The 22,468-nt window shown below is 50.7% G+C and overlaps 3 protein-coding genes across 6 annotated transcripts in view; all 3 read left to right on the forward strand.

The window, feature by feature from the left end:
* MGEA5 (meningioma expressed antigen 5 (hyaluronidase)) overlaps window positions 1–4,794 on the forward strand; it is a 30,226-nt gene extending 25,432 nt beyond the window's left edge. Inside the window, exons 11-12 of the mRNA XM_003787237.2 lie at window positions 527–686; window positions 2,719–4,794. Of these exons, the coding sequence (XP_003787285.1) occupies window positions 527–686; window positions 2,719–2,855 (297 nt within the window). The 3' untranslated portion in view covers window positions 2,856–4,794. The remainder of the gene's footprint in view (window positions 1–526; window positions 687–2,718) is intronic.
* Window positions 4,795–6,024: 1,230 nt separating this feature from the next.
* NPM3 (nucleophosmin/nucleoplasmin 3) lies at window positions 6,025–8,193 on the forward strand. Its single transcript, XM_003787238.3, has 6 exons — window positions 6,025–6,227; window positions 6,587–6,672; window positions 6,902–7,021; window positions 7,138–7,231; window positions 7,610–7,734; window positions 7,825–8,193. The coding sequence occupies exons 1-5, from the start codon at window positions 6,032–6,034 to the stop codon at window positions 7,723–7,725; spliced, it is 612 nt and encodes a 203-aa protein (XP_003787286.2). The 5' UTR covers window positions 6,025–6,031; the 3' UTR covers window positions 7,726–7,734; window positions 7,825–8,193.
* A 5,442-nt stretch (window positions 8,194–13,635) lies between these two features.
* Window positions 13,636–20,225, forward strand: FGF8 (fibroblast growth factor 8). 4 transcript variants are annotated; one of them, XM_003787240.2, is made up of 6 exons: window positions 13,636–13,736; window positions 13,817–13,853; window positions 14,388–14,474; window positions 14,700–14,880; window positions 18,831–18,937; window positions 19,746–20,225. In XM_003787240.2, the coding sequence occupies exons 1-6, from the start codon at window positions 13,705–13,707 to the stop codon at window positions 20,034–20,036; spliced, it is 735 nt and encodes a 244-aa protein (XP_003787288.1). In that variant the 5' UTR covers window positions 13,636–13,704; the 3' UTR covers window positions 20,037–20,225. The 4 variants fall into 4 exon arrangements, with proteins under 4 accessions (XP_003787288.1, XP_003787290.1, XP_003787289.1 ...); XM_003787242.2 differs by having other exon boundaries at window positions 14,733–14,880; XM_003787241.2 differs by lacking the exon at window positions 14,388–14,474.
* Window positions 20,226–22,468: the final 2,243 nt, after the last annotated feature.

Below are 22,468 nucleotides of genomic sequence, written 5' to 3' on the forward strand. Positions count from 1 at the left end.
GGGCCCGAGCTGGGGATTCGAACCCGCCACCTTAGGTGTATGTGGCTGGCGCCTTAGCCGCTTGAGCCACAGGCGCCGAGCCTAGCTATTGGTTTCTTAGATTTGACAAATATAGAAAATGGGTAAAGGGTATAACTTTCTTTTTTTTATATTTTAATTTTTTTTTTTTTTTTAGAGACAGAGCCTCACTTTGTTGTCCTCAGTAGAGTGCTATGCACGTGCCTATAGTCCCAGTTGCTGGGGAGGCAGAGGCAGAAAATCACTTGAGCCCAAGAGTTTGAGGCTACAGTGAGCTATGATGATCCCACTGTATTCTATCCTGGGTGACAGATCTAAACCCTGTCTCAAAAGAAGAAAAAGATGCTTCAGTTAGAATTAGAATTTAATTCTGAGTGTAACAATTACATAATGATTAAAAGAATTATTACTGTCGCTTTCTTTTCCTATTACTGAGTTCTGTAGTTGGCACGTAGATAATACAACAGGCAGCTATTGAAAGTCAAGAGATTCTTTCTAATTTTTACAGAAAATAATGTTGAGTTTTCATGAAGAACAAGAAGTATTGCCAGAAACTTTCCTTGCCAATTTCCCTTCTCTGATAAAGATGGATATTCACAAAAAAGTAACTGACCCAAGTGTGGCCAAAAGCATGATGGCCTGCCTCTTGTCTTCACTGAAGGCTAATGGTAAGTATATATTTGTGGAGTTAGTGGTGATTGTGTAAAGTAGGGACAAGACTATATTTTAGGATAAAGAAGTGAATTATCAATTTATATTCCTTTTCCCACTGTCTATGATTTGAATTATAAGTAGTTATGAATTTCGTGTGTATTAGTCACTGAAAAAGCTGCTCTTTTACACTCTGAAGACTTATTTTGAGCTCAGTTAAATGAAAAGTGAGTACATGAGGATGCATTTATTTTGTCAGCCCATAAGTAATAGAGGAACATTAAATGTAAAACCTGAGGGAGAAACTTAATCTAGGAATGCAGGTTTTGGTTTTTGTTTTTGTTTTGAGACAAAGTCTCACTTTGTCACCCTCGGTAGAGTGCTTGCAGCAACCTCAAACTCTGGCTTAAGTGATTCTCTTGCCTCAGCCTCCCAAGTAGCTGGGACTACAGGCACCCGCCACAATGCCCAGCTATTTCCTTTTTTTTTTTTTTGCAGTTTTTGGCCGGGGCTAGGTTTGAACCCGCCACCTCCGGCGGTGTATGGGGCCAGCGCCCTTCTCCTCTGAGCCACAGGCGCCACCCTATTTTCTTTTTCTTCTTGTTGCAATTGTTATTAGCTGTCCTGGGCTGGGTTCGAATCTGCTAACCTCGGTGCATGTGGCTGACACCATAACCACTGACCTGTGGGCACTGAGCCATGGAATACAGTTTTTGCTTAAGAATTTATCTAAACTCAGCCGTCAAAAATATTTTTTTAAGAGAGAAAATTTTATATTTATTGGTATAAAAACTTTTTTGCTATGTTTTAGGCTTTAAGGGCCACATATGGTCTCTGTTGCATGGGCCACATATGGTCTCTGTTGCATATTCTTTTTTTAAAACAATCCTTTAAAAAATTTAAAAGACCATATTTAGCCTTTGGACCATACAATAATAGTATGTAACACTCCTTTTTGAGACAGAGTGTCACTGTGTCACCTTCCATAGAGTGCTGTGATGTCACAGCTCACAGCAACCTCAAATTCCTGGATTTAAGTGATTCTCCTGCCTCAGCCTCCTAAGTAACTGGGACTACAGGCGCCCACCACAACACCCGGCTATTTTTGGTTGTAGTTGTCGTTGTTAGGCAAGCCCAGGCTGGATTTGAACCCGCCAGCTCTGGTGTATGTGGCTAGTGCCCTGCCGAGCCTATGTAACACTCTTGTTAGAGGGTCGTTGATGCATGAGAATGTGCCCTGTTTGTTGTTGCATCCTTATATCATTTAAGTGAATGGTTTCCTCTTTATCGGATAATTTAAATAACTGAGGAAAGGATAATTCTCAGTGTCATAACTTGGAACTGAATCCTGTAGATAGATGTAGTGCAACAGTTCTCAACTTGTGGGTCATGACCCCTTTGGGGGCACTCTACCAAGGGCAACAAAGTGAGACTCTGTCTCAAAAAAAAAAAAAAAAAGACTGGGATATTCTGGTTATATTGACTTGTGACATGGGCTGGAATAGGCTCTGCCCCGTGGGCCCCTAAGAGGTAGAAATGTTTTAAACAGAGTTATCCTTGACATTAAGCTTTCTTATTTTCTATTCCCTGAAACATTTTCTTTACTCACTGTTTAACATTAGTATGAATTATTTAAATTATGGTATAAATTTTGGAACTAGTATACACATGCCTCTATAATCTGTATTAAATATATATATATATTATTATTTTTTTTTTTTGTAGAGACAGAGTCTCACTTTATCACCCTCAGTAGAATGCTGTGGTGTCACACAGCTCACAGCAATCTCCAGCTCCTGGGCTTAGGCAATTCTCTTGCCTCAGCTTCCCAAGTAGCTGGGACCACAGGCACGCACCATAATGCTCAGCTATTCTTTTGTTGCAGTTTGGCCAGGGCTGGGTTTGAACTCGCCACCCTCAGTATATGGGGCCGGCGCCCTACCTACTGAGCCACAGGCGCCGCCCTATGTTAAATATATTAAAAAGAATTACAATTCATATTTATAGTTTTCCTACTTGTTTATGATTTAATATTTGTTTTATTTCTAGGCTCCCGGGGAGCTTTCTGTGAAGTGAGACCAGATGATAAGAGAATTCTGGAATTTTACAGCAAGTTAGGCTGTTTTGAAATTGCAAAAATGGAAGGATTTCCAAAGGATGTGGTTATACTTGGTCGGAGCCTGTGACATTTGTTGGTACTATGAACTGTCTAGGTCTCTTTAACTCCACCTGTGGGTGGTGGTTGAGATCTTCATACAGTTTAGTCTTAGGAGCAGCAACAAATCAACCAGTTGGATTGGAAACAAAGAAGACTATGTAAAACTCACCCATCACACTTTTCAGACTGCTCACTGGTTGGAAGAAGATAGTATTGCTTTAAATCTTGTGTGAAACAAAGATGTGGGCCGCCTTTTGGGGTCTGGTGTTAGGTGCTGAGACTCTTACCTGGGCTTATATAAGGAAGGGGTCTTCAATAAATGTAGTCAGCACTATTTTCTGCATCCAGTGTGGTTGCATTTCTCACCTAAGAGTGATCAAAATTACTTCTGTAATCCTCCTTTGTTTATTGAATTAAATGTCTCTGAGTCTTTGGGGACATGGCAGAGACTAGAAAGATTTAGTGGGTTTCAGAAGCTTAAGGGTAGAGAGATTCCAAGTGGGGGGATAATTGTGGCATTAGTGGAAGCTGAATAAATGATTTCAGTTTGGGAAAGTTATTCTGCTTTTTGGAAAGCCATGGCCAATTGTCTTCTGTAGTGACTATTGGTTCAGGCGTGGTATGCTTTGTAGGGACAAATGTGCAGTGCAGTTGTTTATGGCAAAAGCCTAAAATTGACAGATTTGTAAATTTCTTTGTATATAAAGTAGCTGTAACTTGACTATCCTTTGTGTTTACTGTTTTGTAATTTTTTTCCTCATGAAAATGAAAGAGTGTCAGGATAGCACTTTGAATGCTGTAAATGAGTAGAGGGTGGATTTTCTTGTCTTTTTTTAAGTTTTATTATTTTTAATGTGTTTTACATTTAGGCCTAGGCCATGACCATTTTGGGTATAAGAGCCTAATTTTAGGACTCCATCTGTTGCAAGCTATAGTCACTTCTGGAAATAAACCTCAGTAGCTGGTCAGCATGTGAAATGTTGATATTGACATCTGTTAAGGGACTGAATGGCCCCAATTTGCCCTTAGGTCATTTGTCCTTTAATCTCAAAACTGATTACTACTGGTTTTATTAAATCAGAGTTTTTAATTCTTGCATGTTTGTATCTAGTTTTTAAAAGAAAGAATGAGCACATTTTTAACCAATGATTTATGGCTACCCTTTTATGTATTTTCATTTAGATATATTTTTAAGCGTTCTGAGCATGAGGCGACGAGTAATCTCTTTATAGGATTCATTTTTTCATAATGGCTGCCTGACTTTTCCATTGATTTATAACAGTATTTTGTTATCTTGCTTCCCAAAAGTTTAACTTTGTGAGGGGAAGGGAGTAAAGAGAGAAGGAAACTTGAAAACATTTTCCTTCGTAGAACTCCAGCAGTGTGAGCTTTGAATGAGTCTTAAAGCATTATACTTAGTGACTTCCAACCAGGACCTATGAGTATGCACTGAATGGGTGAGAAGGGAGGGAAGTTTGCCCTTCATTTTTTTAGGGTAGAAAGAATATCTATGTTGGAAAGCTGGAACCAAGTTTGCATTTTTGAGGACTAAGATGAAAGAAGGGAAGCTCCTTACTAGGTATTAATACATCTGAATGTTACCCAATTTTCTTGAATATATCTAACACTAGTGGACAATTCTAGTATTTTATCTGGAAGGTTTCAGGATCATTCTCATATGGAATCAGGATTTTTAGCAAGTTTGCTTTTGGTTTTATCTTGGCTTTTAATAATCACTTTGGCCGGTCTTCTGGTCACAGATGTTAACTGTAAAACAGATGCCCAGGTTTAAACTTTTCATCACTCTTAAGATCATAAAGTACTATGCTATTCCATGATTATGAATATTTATTAGGGTTGGAATGACATGTCATTGATTGTTTAGATCACAGCTCGGTTCCTGTAGAAAATGAACTGTAAAACTTATCTGAAGACCATGCAAGAGGCAAAATAAAACTTGAAGTGAACGAGTGTGTTGTACTCCATGAGCCTACTTTTTGTATGCCCCCCTACCTTTTTTCTTTCATGCCTCACCAACAAGCAAGTTATGCCTCAGCACAACTGTTCTAACTTATAGAGTGGCTCTTAAGTCAGCCCTTACCCACACTTCCATCACCATAAAGCACTTCCAGATTTTCTACAAGGCAAAAGCTAAGAAGAGGATACTATAGATGTTAGTCTGACGACCTACCCTCTTTGCCATAGTTTAACCTTGGTGTGAATAGGGCTTCCAGTTTGTGGCTGCCATCTAATAGGATAAGAAGAAACAGTTTGCCTGCTTCTAAAGTCAAAGGTGAAAGATGGGAAAATGGCCTAAATTTTATGACAGAAAATATAAGGCAGATGAAGTTACCTGGGCTGGTTTGAAAGTTAAAAAAAAACCTGGGGGGTTGTCAGGAGTAACAGTTGAATCCACATGTTAGTTTAATTCCTCTACCAGTATGTGCCAGCATCAAATTGGCAGCTAAAGCTTAATGACAAGTTGTGGGTCATTAGACCAGGAAGCATGTCAAAAAAGGCTTAAGCTGAGAGGACAGAAGAGTTTGGGTGGAAATTCCTATAGTTGGAAGTCTTCAGGCTCCTGGGCTCTTGGGGCAAAGACAAGTCTGAGCACGTTTCCTTTGCTCTTAGAAGAAATCCTAAATCCCATGCTTTATGCTGTTGTGCTGTTTACAGGGAGGAATAGGAAATACACTGTGTATAGATAAGGGGGTGTGGGTAGCTGTAGAAAATAGATGCCCTCGTGGTCGTGGAAATGAGCAAGGACATTAACATTAATCTTAAATCCATTGCTCTGGCTCGGCGCCTATAGCTCAACCGGCTAAGGCGCCAGCCACGTACACCTAAGGTGGCGGGTTCGAATCCCCAGCCCGGACCTGCCAAACAACAATGACGGCTACAACCAAAAAATAGCCGGGCGTTGTGGCGGGCGCCTGTGGTCCCAGCTGCTTGGGAGGCAGAGGCAGGAGACTCGCTTGAGCCCAGGAGTTGGAGGTTGCTGTGAGCTGTAATGCCACGGCACTCTACCCAGGGGGACAGCTTGAGGCTCTGTCTCAAAAAAAAAAAAAAAAAATCCATTGCTCTGTGCTGTTATCCCTTTCTGCAGTCTTGACAGGTCTGAGCTGCAGTCGCAGGCTGCTGGGCGGAAAAGCGCTAAGACCCTCCTCGGTGCCTTTCCCCTTTCTTGACTGAGCGTCTCCTTTAATGGGCGGGGCCGGAACTGGCCAAGGGTACCTCGCTTTGTACGTGTCGGGGGCGGAGTTTAGAGGCCGCCCTTGCAGCATGGCCGCCGGTACTGCTGCCGCCTTGGCGTTTTTCAGTCAGGAAAGCCGAGTCCGAGCCGAGGGTGTCGGGGGTCTGCGGGTCCCGGCCCCAGTCACTATGGACAGTTTTTTCTTCGGTATTGGGGAAGGGAGGGTCTGAGGGTGGTACTGGGGCGGCAAGAACTCGTGATGAAGAACAGGAATGCGATGGTTTCGTGGCGTGTGTGGGGGTGGAGCGGTGCCTCGCTGTTCCCCAAGGCAAGGAGGGGGGCGCTTCGCACGCGGCCGCTTGAGTGAAACCGGGCGGTGAGATCCCTGTCTAGGTGTATGGGGCGGGGGCCAAGGCCGAGTGCCGCAGGTGTTCTGAGGGAAGAGGCGTCTGGTGGGCGTGTAAATGGTGGGTCAGCCTGTGGTTACACGTGACGGGAATGGGGTAGAGGTTGGTGAAACGTCCCCACACGTATACGCAAGCTTATTCAACACTGTTCTTTCCCAGGCTGTGAGCTTTCCGGACATACCCGCTCTTTCACCTTCAAAGTAGAGGAGGAGGATGATGCAGAGCACGTGCTGGCATTGACCATGGTGAGGGGCGAGGGAGGGGTCAGTGATGAATAAACCTGGGTAGGGAATTAGCGGGCCTCAACCCAACTCTCCTCCCTTTACCGGGAGTCATATTATCTGCTTAAGCCCCACGTGGGTGGCTCCCCTGCCAGGTGATCCAGGGGCCTCTGAGGCTGGGCAAATTCTAAGGTAGATGCCTTCACTAGTGGTGTCAGCCCTCGCTTGAGGAGGCCCTGTGTACTCTTCCCAGCTCTGCCTGACTGAGGGGGCCAAAGACGAGTGTAATGTGGTAGAAGTTGTGGCCCAGAACCATGACCACCAGGAGATTGCAGTGCCTGTGGCCAACCTCAAGTTGTCCTGCCAGCCCATGGTGAGTTCCCCAGCCATACCTCCGTGGTTGTGGTGAGGGGATTGAGGACTTCAGTACTCATCATAGGTGGGTTGGGCTAGGTGTAGGCCAGGCCTTCATCCTTGTCTTCCTTCCAGCTCAGCCTAGATGACTTCCAGCTCCAACCACCTGTAACATTCCGCCTGAAGTCAGGCTCTGGTCCTGTGCGGATCACTGGGCGGCACCAGATTGGTAAGAGGAGGGGTGGGCCCTCTCCTTTTCCTCCAGTAGATTCTCATCAGGTCCCCCCTCCACTCCACACTTCTGCCCCATCCCAGCCTCATCTCCCAGCTCAGCCTCCATGCAGACCTGCATGCCCTCCTGTGCTGTGCCCTGTACTTTCTGTCCTACTCAAGCCTACCTCCTTCATGGAACCTGTCCCAGTTTCTCCCAACTTCAGTGATGTGGACTCCTTTAAGCTCTCTGTTGCCCAGTTTAGTGCCTGAGGTTCTTCCCACCTAAACTATAAGCTCTGGGAGGCCGGAGTTCCTGCAAGACTATCACCACAGGCCATAAGTAAGTGTGGTGCGAAAGGGGCCACCTCCCCCTACTTCCTTGTGTGTCCATCAGTTACTATAGGCAATGATATTTCTGAGGAAGAGGAGAGTGAAGAAGAGGAGAGTGAAGAGGAAGAAACTGAGTTGTGTCCCATCCTTCCTGCCAAAAAGCACAGGGGCAAGCCCTAGCACTCCTTGGTGAGTAGAGGGAAGGATGCCAGAAGTCTCTGGGAGGGAAGGGAGGAGCAGGTAAAGGCCTGGATGCTGACCCGTATTTGCTCTTCCCAGGTCAGCCAGCTGCCTGCTACATGTGCCATGCACCATGTTCCTGGACAAGTTTCAAGAATTTTTAAATGTTTCCTCTTCGTTGAGGAGAGTTTGGGGTAGGGTTTGGTTTGAGGGACTTGGGCTTGAGCTAGGAAAGGGGCCTGTTCTCCATAGGGACCTGCTGTTCTGGTTGTATGCCATGCCTGGGGCTTCCCTTTTCTCTAGGGGTTGGAGGAACTGTGAACTTTTATCCTGATCATCCCTCCCTTCCTACCTGCCTATGAGAATTGGAGGTTAATGTGTGGAGGTCAGAACTACATGTTTTTAACACTTTTTACATTTTTGGATGAAGGTTGAAATAATAAAGTGCTGTGAGGTTTTTGCAACTCATTTGTGTGGCCTCTTCCCATGCTGGGTGACATTCCCCTGGGGACCACCAGGTGGCACTGTAGCAGCACTGAAGGTGGCTCTTGGCCTGTGGGAGGGTGGGGGAATGTGGGATCTTATTCCCTGGTCCCTGGACCAGGATGAAGCCTGGGCCCGGACTGCCTTGCTGGAAGGGGACCTCCCAACACTTAGTCTGTTCCCAGCCGCTGCAGGTGGGGGAGGGCCATTGCAGGAGGTTATCAGCGTCCAAACAAGGGGCCTGGGCCTCTGTCAGCACTCAGGTTGATGGGCAGGGGGCAGATAAGGGGCCTTAAGCAGGCTGAGGAATGTGCATCCCTAACTCCGTGAGGGGGCTGAGGCCCAGAGAGGGCCTGCAAGGGGTGGGGCAGGGACCAGTCTTTGCTCCTCCTTTTTGAGTCTGAGCAAGGCTGGACCCTTAGAAACTTGATTCCAGGGGCCAGATGGAGGGGACTGGCCCAGATTGGGTGACAAGGAAACCAGAATCCGGGTGGCCTGGCATATGGGGGCAGAAAGGGGCCCCTGGGAATTGGGCTCTTGAACTACGCAACACACCGCCTTGTCTGGGGGCGGGGAAGGTCTCTGGTGCCCGGAATCAGGTGGTTCTGGGTGTTGGCTGCAACTATGCCAGGAAGAAAGGATGTACCTGGTGTGAGGATGAGCATGTGAGTAACCAGCTTTGGGGTCAGCAGTTCAACAGCTGTGTTGGGGAGTTGACAATGCCCCACAAACAAACAGACAAAGCATTACCTCCCCAGACACCCTGGGGCCAGACAGGCTGAGGATGGACAGAGAACAGGGCCTGGTGAGGTCAGGCCAATTCCAGAACCAATCTGGCCAAATGAGTGGGCAAGGGGGAGGGGTCCCAAGATAACTCCAAGGGGCTGGTATTGGGACAGGTAAGGTAAACTTTGAAGAGAGTCCCCATAATACAGAGAAGCACTCTACTCAACACCCCTAAAGAGGTTCTCCCATACCCGTGATGGCTAGGAGGTGCAATTTTCAACCCTCTTTGTCCTCAAGTTGAGGACAGAGGAAGGTGACTCCTCTCCATGTTGCAGTGATCAGGGTCATAGGCGCTTTCTTCATACCGGAATTGCTTTCCTGAAATGTTTCCACTGAAAAGCCAAGGCAAAGGGGACAGCCTGTCTTGGAGCCACTCGCGGGAGGCTTGAGGTCGGCGGGAGAGAAGAAGGTGGCGTTGGCGCCCTCTGGTGGTCGGGACTGCTTCGCCAGCCGCCTTTAAGGGCTCGGCTAGTGGTACCGGCTGCCAAATGTTAGGCAGAAGGCGACAGAATAAGTCATTGGGCTTGCTAGCATGTGTGCGAACATTCATTCACTGGAAGGGCTCTTGTTAGAGTAGGGGAGCCGGGCTGTGGTATTCACAACTCCTTTCCCTTCCTCACTTCGCCTCCAGCCTCCGAAGTCCTCGGCACGTGCTTGGTTGGAGACCCGGAGAGTCTGGCTGAGTGTAGCACAGTAGGAAGCCTGCCAAGCTGACCCATCTACCCCCTGCGCTTGGCCCTGCTCCAATAGTTACCCCCTGCCACACCATCCCCCCCGTGATGCCAACGACGGTTCATTGTATTCCTGGCCTGTTTTCCTGGTCAGTCTTCTAGTTGGCGTGGGCAGTCGCCGAGCACACTCCTGCCCGCAGTGGTGGCCCAATCCACATCGATTCTGAGTCAGGAATTACCCAGCCCGATGGGGCGCCCAGGGAACAGAGCTGAGAATTGTTTTTACTCCCTCCCTGCTCCTGCTTCTCCTCGATCACCCTTTTCTGGCCCCTCAAGCACACAGTGGGAGCTCCGCCAGTTTACTCTGGCCTCGGAGCGCTGCGGAATGAAGCCCTACGCTGGGGTTTGCCAGCTGAAGAAGGGGCAGGGTCGTATTTGGGGGGCTTAGGGGAATGGCTCCCAGACAGGTCCGAAGTGCATAATGTAGTCCCAGCGATTTGTATTTAAGAGTCGGCTGGCTCGGCGCCTATAGCTCAACCGGCTAAGGCGCCAGCCACGTACACCTAAGGTGGCGGGTTCGAATCCCCAGCCCGGACACGCCAAACAACAATGATGGCTACAACCAAAAAAAATAGCCGGGCGTTGTGGCGGGCGCCTGTGGTCCCAGCTACTTGGGAGGCGGAGGCAGGAGACTCGCTTGAGCCCAGGAGTTGGAGGTTGCTGTGAGCTGTAATGCCACAGCACTCTACCCAGGGGGACAGCTTGAGGCTCTGTCTCAAAAAAAAAAAAAAAAGAGTCGGCTGAGAGCCCGCGGATGCTTTGAACATCAGGGCGCAGGAGCACGCAGTATGAGCGAGCTGCCTACCCAGCGGCTGGCTCCTGCCGGCGTGGATTTGAGGGGCCGGGGTGCGTTTGGGAAGAGGCTGAAGGTGTGTGTTTGGGTGCCGGCGAGGGCGTGTCTGCGGAGAGGGGCTGTTTGTGTTGGTGAGGAGTGTGTGTTTGTGTTTGCAGACCAGGGAGTGTGCATGTGTGTGTTTGTGTTTGCCAAGTGTGGGAGCGGCCAAGAAAAGTGGCCAAGCTCAACCTGTCACTCAGCGATCAGGTTGACAGGCGTTCGCTCATCTGGGCCCAGGAGCTCTGATTGCAGATTCAAGGAAACAAAATAGCAATTGTAATTACGGGGCTTTGATAAGATAAAGGAAGGAGGGAGCTGGCCGGGAGGTGGGAGAGCAGGCGGGCAAGCCAGGGAGGTAGCGGCCCGCGGGGACCCGGCGGAACATTTGCATCTGTCAGTCACTGGGCGTGCCGGGGCTGAACTAGGTGCCTGCTGCGGGGGTGTCCTCATCTGCCCCTCTCCCCTAGCCATGTGGATTTGGCGAGAGATGAGGAGAATCTCAAAGAACTGTGTGAGCATCCAGTTCCTGAGAGGGTCTCAGAATGTAAAGGAATTCTGGTCCTGCAAATGCTCAGTGGCAGAGGTTAGGGGTACCACTAACACTCTGACCTTGGAGAGATGTTAATGTTTTCCAGGGGAGAGGGAAGAGGATAGACGAAGACCATTGAAGTTCAACTCAGGGTCCTCAGAATCTTCTCAGAGACAACCAGAGTTTAATGCTGGTCTGAGCCACGTTCTCTGCCTCCACCCCAACTCAGGGAAGGGAAGGTGTCCAGTCTGGCTCTGGTTTTGACTCTGGGACCATGTACACACTACCAGATAGCTGCTCTCTGCTCCTCTCATCAGACTTACCAGAGGGCTGGGTCCATGGTGGGCAGAAGGCAAATCCCTTTTAGGAAGTGTCCAGTCCCTGCTCCCCATCTCTCTGTTCAATTATTCATTAATAACAAACATTTTCATGGGTGTGAGGTTAAGACAGTGAGCAAACAGATATCACCCTTACTGGCTTGGAGCAGTGCAGAGAGGGAAGCATATATTGAACAAATCATGACTCAATCCTTAAGCAGAGGACAGTGAAGGAAAAGGACTGGCCTGGGCTGTGGCCACTAGAGTCCACCTGATCCAGTGGGGTTGAGAGGAGACAGTGCCTGCCAAGCCTTTAGCAAATACAAGTGCTCAATAAATGGTAGTGCTTATGATTATTATCTGTTGGGTGGGGTGAAGGCAAGTCTACCTGGGAAAGTTGCACATGGGCTGACTTATGTCTAAATGCTCAGCCAACTTCCCCATTATTCATTAATTCATTCAACAAACAATAACTGCAGAACAACTTTGCTGAGTCTGTGCCCTGAGCTGCGATTTATAAGCTGGTAAAGACATGGTTCTTGCCTCAAGGTCTGCATGGGCAGGAGCCTCGTGAATGAACAGACTCTTGGAGGGGAGTAACAGGTGGGCTCAGGAAGTTTACTTCTCTGAGGAGGGAAGTTATCTTGGGATAAGTCCTTTAACTTCCCTTCTCGACATTTCTTGATGTTCATTGATGGCTGGGAGTTGGGAAAGATGGGACACAGGGAAAGGTGGACACAAAGCCAGGGGAGTAGGCAGAAGCTGGCTGTGCTGCTGGACAAGGTCCTGCCTGCTTCCTCTAGCTTAGTGGCTCCCTGAGACTCCCCCAACCCCTCCAGTGCTACCCCCAGGGTCGGGAGGCCAGTGAGGACAGGGAGGTTGTGGATGAAGGCAGCAGCTGGGTAGGTCATCTGTGACTCCACCTGTTCCTCACAAGTACCTGTCCCAGAGCACTTTTCCCCACAGGCTGCTCCTACAGAAGCAGTGTGATAGCTCAGGGTTTTCAGGAAACCTTAGAGGGAAGCAATGAGGTGAGGAGCTGGGAAAGTGCCTACCTTTGCCCCCACTCCTACCCGCAGTTGACCCAAGGTACCAGCCCATGCCTAGTACACAGTAGGTATGTAAATACCTGCAAAATGAAAAAATAATGGGACACTGAGGGGGAAAGGGCTGGGTGGTCTGTAGCTAAGCCCCTAAGTCTCTTTCCCTACAAAACGCTGCTGAGAATAGTTCGTTTTGCCCCGCTCCCTGCTGGGTTTTTTTTGGGGGGGGGTAGTAGCTGTGGGACTTGCTAGGGACATTTGGGCTCCCCTCTCTACAGGGGTGGTTCAAGGTTCCTCTCAAGCTTTAGGCTAGTAGCGGGGAGACAGAAGCAGGGGTGATAGTGATATTGCGATAGGGGCTGGGGGAATCATTTCTCGTTCCCAGGGCCTCCTTGGAGACTGAACAAGACAAGAGAGGAGCAAGGCAAGGTGTTCAGCCAGGTACGGGTAGCACAGGCTCGCACTGTGCGAGAGACAGGCGTACAGTCATTCGTACCACTGGTAGCGGCTGCTCCTAGGTGGCAGGCCCAGCCCTAGTACACAGTAGGTGGCTCATAGACAGGCCGCATAGCCGGAGGCGGCAGCGGATGAGGGACCACTGGGAGACCTAACCCTGTCGGACTCCGGCATACTGGACGGTTCAGGAAGCCCCAGCTCAGGGTTTTGGGGCCCAGCAGAGCAGCTGCCCGAGGCGCCCCATCCCCGCGTCTCCCAGCCCCAAGAGGTAGCAAGGGTACATGCCGGGTATAGGGGGAGGCGCCCACACCGGCCACCACCGCCCCTCCCGCGAGTGCCAGACCCCTCCCCTAGCCCCGACCCCCAATCCTAGACCCGTCGGGCGCCCCGCCCCGGTTCGCCCCGCCCCCGCCCCGGGCTGAGTCCCGGCCCCGCTCCCAGCCGGGGGCTGCGGGCTCCGGCCGCCAGCCCCGTGCTCCCCCCTCGCGCCCGGTGTGGCGCCCCCCGCCCCCACCCCTCCCCCTCCCTTTCCACCTACCCACCCACCCGGCGGCCCGTTACCCTCCTGCTTGCTCCGGCTTCTGAGCAGCCAGCGGCCACCGGCTCCCGCAGCGGCGCAGAGCGACTCAGCGCGGCGCGGCAAGCACGACATTCCACGGGACCCAAGGAACCTCATCGGGACCGCAGCTGGGCTCCCGCATCCGAACCTCCCTCCGCCCACCCCCAGCTTGTCCCTCTGCAGCCTCCCGCGGGAAAGCTTGATCCCGCCGGGGCTCTCTGTGCTCCCGGGCCGCGCGCCATGGGCAGCCCCCGCTCCGCGCTGAGCTGCCTGTGAGTACCGCTGCCCCCGCGTCCCCGCCCGGCTGGGCCAGCCGCACCCGCTCCGCTCACCCCGCTTTTGTCTCCCACAGGCTGTTGCACTTGCTGGTTCTCTGCCTCCAAGCCCAGGTAAGGAGCACCGCGCGGAGGCGGGGACCGGGCGGGCCGGCGGGGGACTCAGGTTGGCAATGTAGGGCATGGCCCTGAGGACCAACTCTGTGGCAAGGACGGCTAGGTTGGAAGGAACCTTAGAAATCCAGTCCCAACTACTCTGAGAAAGGAGCTAAGGAACAGAGAGGTAGAGTCCTGCCTAAGGTCACCCAGCGAAAGAGTGGAAAGGCTAGAACCCAAGGTCTGGTAGTACCACGCGTCTCCCACGCATCTTCCCCAGGTTGGGGTGGATAGGGAACCCGATGGACGGCCACACCTGGCCGCTGAGGGAGGGGGCAGCTGGGGCCAGGGGATGTTCATTACCGGGAAGGGTTCGGTGACTGCATCAGGGACCCTTTCCGCAGCTGTTGGGGAGACTTGTGACCAATTTGGCCTAAAGATCGGGTGCCCAGATCCTCTGAGCTCTCAACATTTGCTCCGTAAATTTGTCTTTATAAATGTCACGGGTCGGGTAGCGCTGCCTCCCTACTTAAAAGCGCCCTGCTTCTCTAGGAAGGCCCGGGCCGGGGGCCTGCGTTGGGCAGGGAGCTCACTTCCCTATTCGGGGCTGGCCGGGAGCCCCAGGGTGTTGCCCAACAGGTGGGTCCAGATTCTCCTCGGGGCTCATTCATCCAGGGCTGGGTCTCCCCAACTTTCCTAGGTGGGGGATGGTGGTCTGGGCTGGCACATTGGGGGGACCTCCCCCAGCCTCTGTTGGCTGCCTGGGGCAGTGAGGGGGATGATGGGTGGGCAATGGGGGCCACTTTGGCCCCTGGGCAGAGTAGCATTATAATGGCGTGTTGTGTATTTTTCAATTTCCTAAAGGTAACTGTTCAGTCCTCACCTAATTTTACACAGCATGTGAGGGAGCAGAGCCTGGTGACGGATCAGCTCAGCCGCCGCCTCATCCGGACCTACCAGCTATACAGTCGCACCAGTGGGAAGCACGTGCAGGTCCTGGCCAACAAACGCATCAATGCCATGGCAGAAGACGGGGACCCCTTTGGTAAGGCACCCTGCATGGCATCTCTTGGTGTAAAGGTAGCTTGCTTGTGGTGACTGGACTTCCAGTCCCCAGCTGAACTGGTTAAAGGCCTATAGGCTCCCCAGCTCAGAAGGGAAGGAGTTTGCAGGGTCAGCTGGAGAAGAGAGGGGTGGAGAAAAAGCCCTGGGGACTACTTGGCCACAGGTGCCCCCTTCCATGCCCAGCAGATGAAAGAATCCAGGAATCTCCCTTTACACCACTCTTCATTCACCCCTCCCCACCTGCAGGTTGAAGCTAGGGGTTCATGGGGAGGGGGCCCCCAGGTTTAAGGGAAGCTCTTGAAAGAGGATATGTCGCCTGGGCCTGAAAAAGGAAAAGTGGGAAAGAGAAGAGAAATCCATCCAACTCTCCCAGCTTGGAAAAGGGGGGTGCTGTGAACCTTTCAATACTTTGATCAGAAGGGTCAGTTACACCAGGACTAGGCTTGGAAAGGGGCCCTCCCTGCTCTGCTTGTCTGAGAACCCAGGCAAGGGCTTCTGGCTCCCTGTGGGGTGGTGAGTGCAGGGAGCTACTGCCGGCAGAGAGGCCGAGGACTGATTGATTTCTAAAACATTCAATATTCCTGCCTTGAAATGGGGCCAATTTCCAGAGTCCTGGATGTACCAAGAGAAAAGCAAGCCCTCTGGGCGGCTGGTGTTGTTTTTAGAGAGCGATTATTGTGAGTTTAAAAACCTTTAAATAATGACCAAGTTAAACAAGCATGAAAGGAGAGGGGAAGACTCTATTAAAATGTAATAAAAAGGTGAGGCATTTTAAGAGCTAAGAAGAAAAATGAAGAATGATATAAAACAGAAGAAGAACGAGCCTTTTTTTCAGATGTGGAGTTTGAAAGGAGTTGCAAGTCTGTAAATGTTAAAAAAGAGGTTCAAGATTGTTCTCTATGAATCTCTGGAGAGACCCCCGCGTCTGGCAGAGCGATTAAAACTCTTCTTACTTTCACCTTTTTTAACATTTCCTGAATACTTTCTCCTCTTCTCGAGCCAGTTTGGGGGATCGAGTATGTCTCGCTGCATTTTTTCTGCATGGACGTAGCTGACTTCCCTTCAAAGCTGGAGGAGGAGACATAATTTTCCTGGGATAAATCTGTCACTGGGGTGGAAGAATAGGTTTGAAAATGTTAAGCTTTCCAAAAGCCCTGTTGGGAAAGCCGCTGTAAACTTCAGCCCTAGCTCCCCAGATCTATTTGGGAAGGAGAGTGGGGGCTCTGTAGAGGAGGGGGTGGGGGCAGCCTGCCCGGTGGCCGAGCTCTCCTGCTGGGCTGGCAGAGCTGGCCTATGGTCCCTTTGTCCCTCCAAATTGGCTGCTTGCTGCCCTTCTCAGCTTCCAAGGCTAGGGGAACGAATGCCTGGCTCCTCCAGGATTTGCTCCATTGCAGCAAATGGCTTAGCATCCTTGGATTTGGGGAAGGGAAGGAGAAGCCGAGCTGGCAGTGGGGGAATCAGTCTTCAGACATCTGAAGAGGTCTGACACCCACTTCTCTCTTTAGATATATGGGAGGCTTCCTAGGTTCTCTGGTCCTTGCCTACAGGGTAGGAGTAGGAGCTGGAGGCCCCAAGAACAGAAGTGCTTAGAGTGTGCAGCACCTAAGAGCCTATGGAGAATAGCAGAGAGGTCTCAGCTGCTTCTTTATGGGCCCCAGGAAGGAACAGAGGCAACTACTCCATCCCCATCTGCCCATTTGGCTAGAACCCTCAGAGGGGATCCTTTTACCCCTTCTCTAGTCAACATCCTTCCTGGCCCTTACAAAGCACTCACTTATTGCTCTAGAAAGCAGATCAGGAGAGGGATGAGCACCATGGCTAGGCCTAAGAGCAGGTGAATGGGTGGGAAGGTGACAGCTTCATTCCCCTATCTCCCCAACTCCCCCCCCGCCCCCCCGCTGCTGACACACACACACACACACCCACACACACACACACTGGGGAACCAGATTGGAGACCACTAGGGGCCTGACCACTGGGTTCCAGCCCTGTGCCTATGTGAAGTGGGGGGAGTCACAGCCTGGGGAGGAATGGCTACCTAACTGACCTCAGTGCCTTCCACCTCTGTCATTGATTTCAGAGACAGAGAATGTGACTCATGTCAATGCAGGCTAAGTCTCAGAACTGCTTTTTCAAGGAGGGGGAAGGATGGACGTTGCTGTAGGAAAGACAGGAGAGCCATCTCCTCTATCTCATTTCAAGCAGCTAAATCATCCCTTACTCCCTTCTTCAGGATAGCCTCTAAGAGAGGAACTGCATAGAGAGGTAGACAGGACAGGCATCTATGATAAGCTGTCTAGGGAAGGGGAGTGGGGAGAAGATACAGAATTCAACCCTAGTCTCCTAGCCCTCCTCACCCACAGAAGGGTTTGGTTGCTGGGGTGAGAAGTCCAGCTGTGAGGATGGTTCAAACAGAAAAGATAATTGAGTTGTTGATTTCTGGACACTGGGGCTGGGGGACCTTGGTGACTGGGAAGCCATGGGGAAGAGGTAGGATCCACCCAGCAGATGTCTGAGGTTATGAGAAAGCAGCTGGCTTTGGGTTACGTGTGCGCGTGTGTGTGTGTGTGTGTGTGTGTATAGGGAGAGCTGTCACCATCCCTATCATCTGAGCAAAGCAGGGCTGCCCAAGAGGTAGTGATCATGGGAAGTGACCAAGACTGTATAAGTTAGAATCCAAAGTGGCAGAAACAGGAGAGAAAACTTTTATCTTTAGCTTCAGGATTGGAGGTCATTGCTGGACCTGGATGTTTGTTCTTTTTTTTTTTTTTTTTTTTTTTTTTTTTTTTTTGAGACAGAGCCTCAAGCTGTCCCCCTGGGTAGAGTGCCATGGCATTACAGCTCACAGCAACCTCCAACTCCTGGGCTCCAGCGAGTCTCCTGCCTCCGCCTCCCAAGTAGCTGGGACCACAGGCGCCCGCCACAACGCCCGGCTATTTTTTGGTTGCAGCTGTCATTGTTGTTTGGCGGGTCCGGGCTGGGGATTCGAACCCGCCACCTTAGGTGTACGTGGCTGGCGCCTTAGCCGGTTGAGCTATAGGCGCCGAGCCGACCTGGATGTTTGTTAATGTTCTCTAAGGCATGTGCTTATAATATTCCAAGTTATGGCTTGGTGCAGTATCTCATGCCCTTAATCCTAGCACTCTGGGAGGCTGAGGTGGTGGATAGCTTGAGCTCTTGAGTTCAAGACCAGCCTGAACAAAAAACGAGACCCCATCTCTACTAAAATTAGAAAAACTGAGGCAAGAGGATTGCTTGAGCCCAGGAGTTGGAGGTTGCTATGAGCTATGAAGCCACAGCATTCTACCCAGGGTGACAGCTTGAGACGGTCTCAAAAACAAAAAAAAAAAAAAAATATTCTGAGTTGTAAGGATCCTCAAAGGAGATCTCTTGATTAGCTGTAGAGCTCTGATCAAATTAAATTGTACATAGCCAGTGGTGCATGCCTGCAGTCCCAGCTACTCAGGATACTGAGGCAGAAAGATCATTTGAGCCTACAAGTTTGAGGTTGTAGGGAGCTATGATGACACCATTGCACTCTAGCCTGGGCAACATAGCAAGAACTGTCTCAAAAAGAAAAAACAAAAAAACAAAAAAACTAAACTTTACTTGGATCTTCAACATAGAAGTCATTACTGTCTAGTTTAAAAAGAGAGGAAGAAGGAATGGAGCTTCAGCCTTTTCAATTGCACGGCCCCAAGACTGCTCTGTGGAACCCAGTACCATTCACCCCTGGTCTATAAACTTGCCCTTTCCCAGGGTCACCCAGCACATCAGTAACTTGGCTGGGCTGGAGCTCAGGTTTTGGGTACCTGGCCCTGAGAGCAGTTGCTGTAGGAATGTGACAAGTTTGTGGGCCATCTGGGATGAGGAAGGGCAACAGCTGGGATCAGGGTCTTCCAATAACCATCCAACTATCTTCCCTAATAGCAAAGCTCATTGTGGAAACAGACACCTTTGGAAGCCGAGTTAGAGTCCGAGGAGCTGAGACAGGCCTCTACATCTGCATGAACAAGAAGGGGAAGCTGATTGCCAAGGTGAGACCCAGAAGGGTGGTAGGGCCTCTGGGACCTGGGGAGGGGCTGGCCTGGCTAAGCTCCTCCAGGACAGTCTTGAGCTCTGATCTCAAGGTGGGCAGAGACACAGAGCTACCTTGGGGTTACCTAATAAAGGGGGTAAGAGAGAAAGAAACTGCTTTAGAGATGAAAAGCTATAAAAGCGAAGGAGGAAGAAGGCAGGCTAGGGACGGGGTTGAGGGGGTTGGTAAATTCCATATATCTTTTTAACAAATCGCCAAATTGCTTTGCTATTATGTCCAATTACATGGTACCAGCATTTGGAATGTTCAGTAAGCCGCGGGCCCAGCCCCTCGGCAGAGCTCTGAAATGGCCCCATTAGTCACGGCTCCTCTCCAGCCTGGAGCTACCCACTTCCTGGGCTTCTGGGGCTTGGGACTCAAGAGTCTCCTCACAGGCCTCCCCTCCCCCAGAGGGTGGCTGCCTTGGGGCCAGGAGTCCTGAGTGGCTGAGGAGGGCAGGTGGGGAGACGGGTGGCCAGACTGATGGGCAGGAGGCCAGAGCAGGCAGGCTCTGGAGCCCACTCGCTGCCTCTCTGCGTTGGGGCCCAGCCCCTCCATAGACAACCATGTGTCACTGCTGCCCAGGAGGACAGGAAGTGCCGGGTGGGCTGCGGGTTGTGAGGGATTAGAGAGCGGGTGCCCGGGTAGGGGCTGCAGCTCCTGCCCACCTCGCCATCTGCTGGGGTGCCACCTGCTGTCTGGGGCTGCTTGCCCTCTGCCTGTGATGGAGGGCTCTGTAACGCAGTGTCTGGCCCCCCTACCTGCAGAGCAACGGCAAAGGCAAGGATTGCGTCTTTACGGAGATCGTGCTGGAGAACAACTACACAGCGCTGCAGAACGCCAAGTATGAGGGTTGGTACATGGCCTTCACCCGTAAGGGCCGGCCCCGTAAGGGTTCCAAGACACGACAGCACCAGCGCGAGGTCCACTTCATGAAGCGGCTGCCCCGCGGCCACCACACCACCGAGCAGAGCCTGCGCTTCGAGTTCCTCAACTACCCGCCTTTCACACGCAGCTTGCGTGGCAGCCAGAGGACTTGGGCCCCTGAGCCCCGATAGGTGCCTGCCAGCCCCTCCACGCAAGACCAGACAAGGAGACCCTCCTCTGGTGGGGGCTCCCAAAAGAGAAACTCAAGCCAGATGAGATCTGCCCTGATGCAGGCTGGGGAGGTGCTGGAGAGCCAGGGGTTCCGGTTGTTGATATTGTTTGCTGTTGGGGTTTTTTGCATTTTTTTTTAAACAAAAGAGAGGCTCTATTTTTATATTCCACTTGGCTGTGGTGTCTGTCTTCTTACTTCTCAGAAAGGCCCATTCATGGCCTAAACAGGGATTCTGGTGGGGGCTCTGGGGTGAGGGGTTTTCTGATCAGGTGGCCAGAAACTCCACTGCACCCCCAGGTGGAGCTGGAAGGCAAGGACTGTGACACAGGCCCCTTCTTTTAGGGTTGGGTGTCAGTGGGGGGTGGTTGTGTACTAGTTGCTATTAAATGATTGAAATATTTATTTAATTTGCATATTAAAAGTGTGTGTTGCAGAGTGAGTCCTGCCCCCTTTCCTCCTGCCCTGCCTCAGCCTAACAGGCTGCTGGGAGATGTAACAGCTCTGACCAGCTCCCCTAAGCCTAAGGACCCATACCTGTCAGCTGTCTCCCTCACTGTCACTCAGAGGGGTTTTCCTGGGGGGACAGAAGCAGGGAAAGAGGCGAGAAGAGGCTCCTAGCTCATTCTGGGAGCTCTCAGACATGGACTTTCTAATAATTTTTTTTAAGGTTTTTATTTTTATTTTTATTTTTTTGAGACAGAGTCTTATTAATAAGTCACCCTTGGTAGAGTGCTGTGGCGTTATAGCTCACAGCAACCTCAAACTCTTGGGCTTAAGTGATTCTCTTGTCTCAGCCTCCCAAGTAGCTGGGACTACAAGTGTCTACCACAACACCCAGCTATTTTTTGTTGTAGTTGTCGTTGTTTTAGCTGGCCCAGGCTGTATTCGAAGCTGCCAGCCTCGGTGTATGTGGCTGGCACCATAATCACTGACCTACAGGAATGGAGCCAGGACTTTCTTTCTTTTTTTTGAGACAGAGTCTCAACCTGTCACCCTCAGTAGAGTGCCATGGTGTCACAGCTCACAGCAACCTCAAGTTCTTGGGCTTAAGCAATTCTCTTGCCTCAGCTTCCCAAGTAGCTGGGATTATAGGTGCTTGCCACAATGCCCAGCTATTTTTTGGTTACAATTGTCATTGTTGTTTTAGCTGGCCCAGGCTGCACTAGAATCTGCTAGCTTCGGTGTATGTGACTGGTGCCCTACCCACTGAGCTACAGGCACCTCCGTGGACTTTCTAACTATTAACAGGAGTCATTGCTAACACTTGCCCAGGTCACCTCAGGGGCAGGAATGATGGCTATGCTAGAACCAGAGCTGTAACCATGGATTCAATTCTTTTAAAAAGGGCTTTTCTCATTTGAACTCATGAGTTTGAGACCAGCCAGAGCAGAACTCATGAGTTCAAGACCAGCCAGAGCAAGAGTGAGACCCCGTTTCTAAAAACAAGCCGGGTTTTGTGGCAGGCACCTATAGTCCCAGCTACTTGGGAGGCTGAGGCAAGAGGATCAATTGAGCCCAAGAGTTTGAGGTTGCTGCAAGCTATGGCACTCTGCCGAGGGTGAAAAAAGTACTTTTCTCTGTGTGCCTAGATCTATGTGGGAAATGGGTTGGAGACTCCAGAACTGGTCCTTTTTGAGAAATCAGGCTCCAGAAAATGAAAGAAAAGAGCAGCTGCCAGGGTCCATGGTGGTGGTATATTGAAGGGGGATTGCCAAGGCTGGTGTTGATAACTGAGACAAGTGTTATCTTTGGGGGATCTGGTTGGAGAGCTATGGGCAGAAGGTGCTAAACTCAGGTGCTGCAGAAGAACCCAGGAATGAACTGCTGTCTAAGAAGAGACTGCTGACCTCAGAGAGATGGGCCTATTGGAGTACAGCTACAAACGGGATGGGACTGGAATGTAGAGTTCAAGGTAGTCATGACCTGGGGGAGAAGTGGCAGGTATCCGTCAAGGACTAGCTGTGAAGGAGGGCTAATCTGGGATTAGGATGGCCTGGTAATGCCATGGGAGTGCTGGCCAGGCCATGGTGTGGGTAGTGAGAGTGTGGGGGTGCGTTTGGTGAGACACACCAAAGCTAGAGAGCCCAAGCCCAGGGGCAGTTCTCCTAAGCCCAGAGCTGGCCCAGCCTTCTTAACTGAGGCCTTTGATTTGGACTTCTTCCACTGCCTTCTTTGAGATGCCCCTGGGCTGGTCTCATAGGAGACTAGGTCTCTATTCTTTGGGACTTCACTTAGGATGGGGGCAGCCCAAGGCTTCTTAACTATGTGCCCTCCTAGAGTTGTAGGCCCAAATCCCAGACTTGGACCATGCAGGTAGATCAGGAATTTCAGGGTTCAGTGGGAGGCCTGGGAGTCTATCCACTCTACCTCTTGTGCCTGCTAAAGCAGGTA

Source organism: Otolemur garnettii, unplaced genomic scaffold, assembly GCF_000181295.1.
Source record: "Otolemur garnettii isolate 467f Iridium unplaced genomic scaffold, OtoGar3 scaffold00021, whole genome shotgun sequence".
Taxonomy (NCBI): Eukaryota; Metazoa; Chordata; class Mammalia; order Primates; family Galagidae; genus Otolemur; species Otolemur garnettii.

What these genes read in the sequence shown, in the direction of transcription:
- FGF8 (XM_003787240.2), top strand. Translation starts at nt 13,705, where the DNA reads ATGGGCAGCCCCCGCTCCGCGCTGAGCTGCCT. An exon ending in CGCTCCGCGCTGAGCTGCCT is followed by an intron (nt 13,737 to 13,816) that starts GTGAGTACCGCT and finishes TGTCTCCCACAG; the next exon opens with GCTGTTGCACTTGCTGGTTC. An exon ending in AGGGGAAGCTGATTGCCAAG is followed by an intron (nt 18,938 to 19,745) that starts GTGAGACCCAGA and finishes CCCTACCTGCAG; the next exon opens with AGCAACGGCAAAGGCAAGGA.
- NPM3 (XM_003787238.3), top strand. Translation starts at nt 6,032, where the DNA reads ATGGGCGGGGCCGGAACTGGCCAAGGGTACCTCGCTTTGTACGTGTCG. An exon ending in ACGTGCTGGCATTGACCATG is followed by an intron (nt 6,673 to 6,901) that starts GTGAGGGGCGAG and finishes TACTCTTCCCAG; the next exon opens with CTCTGCCTGACTGAGGGGGC. An exon ending in AGTTGTCCTGCCAGCCCATG is followed by an intron (nt 7,022 to 7,137) that starts GTGAGTTCCCCA and finishes TCTTCCTTCCAG; the next exon opens with CTCAGCCTAGATGACTTCCA.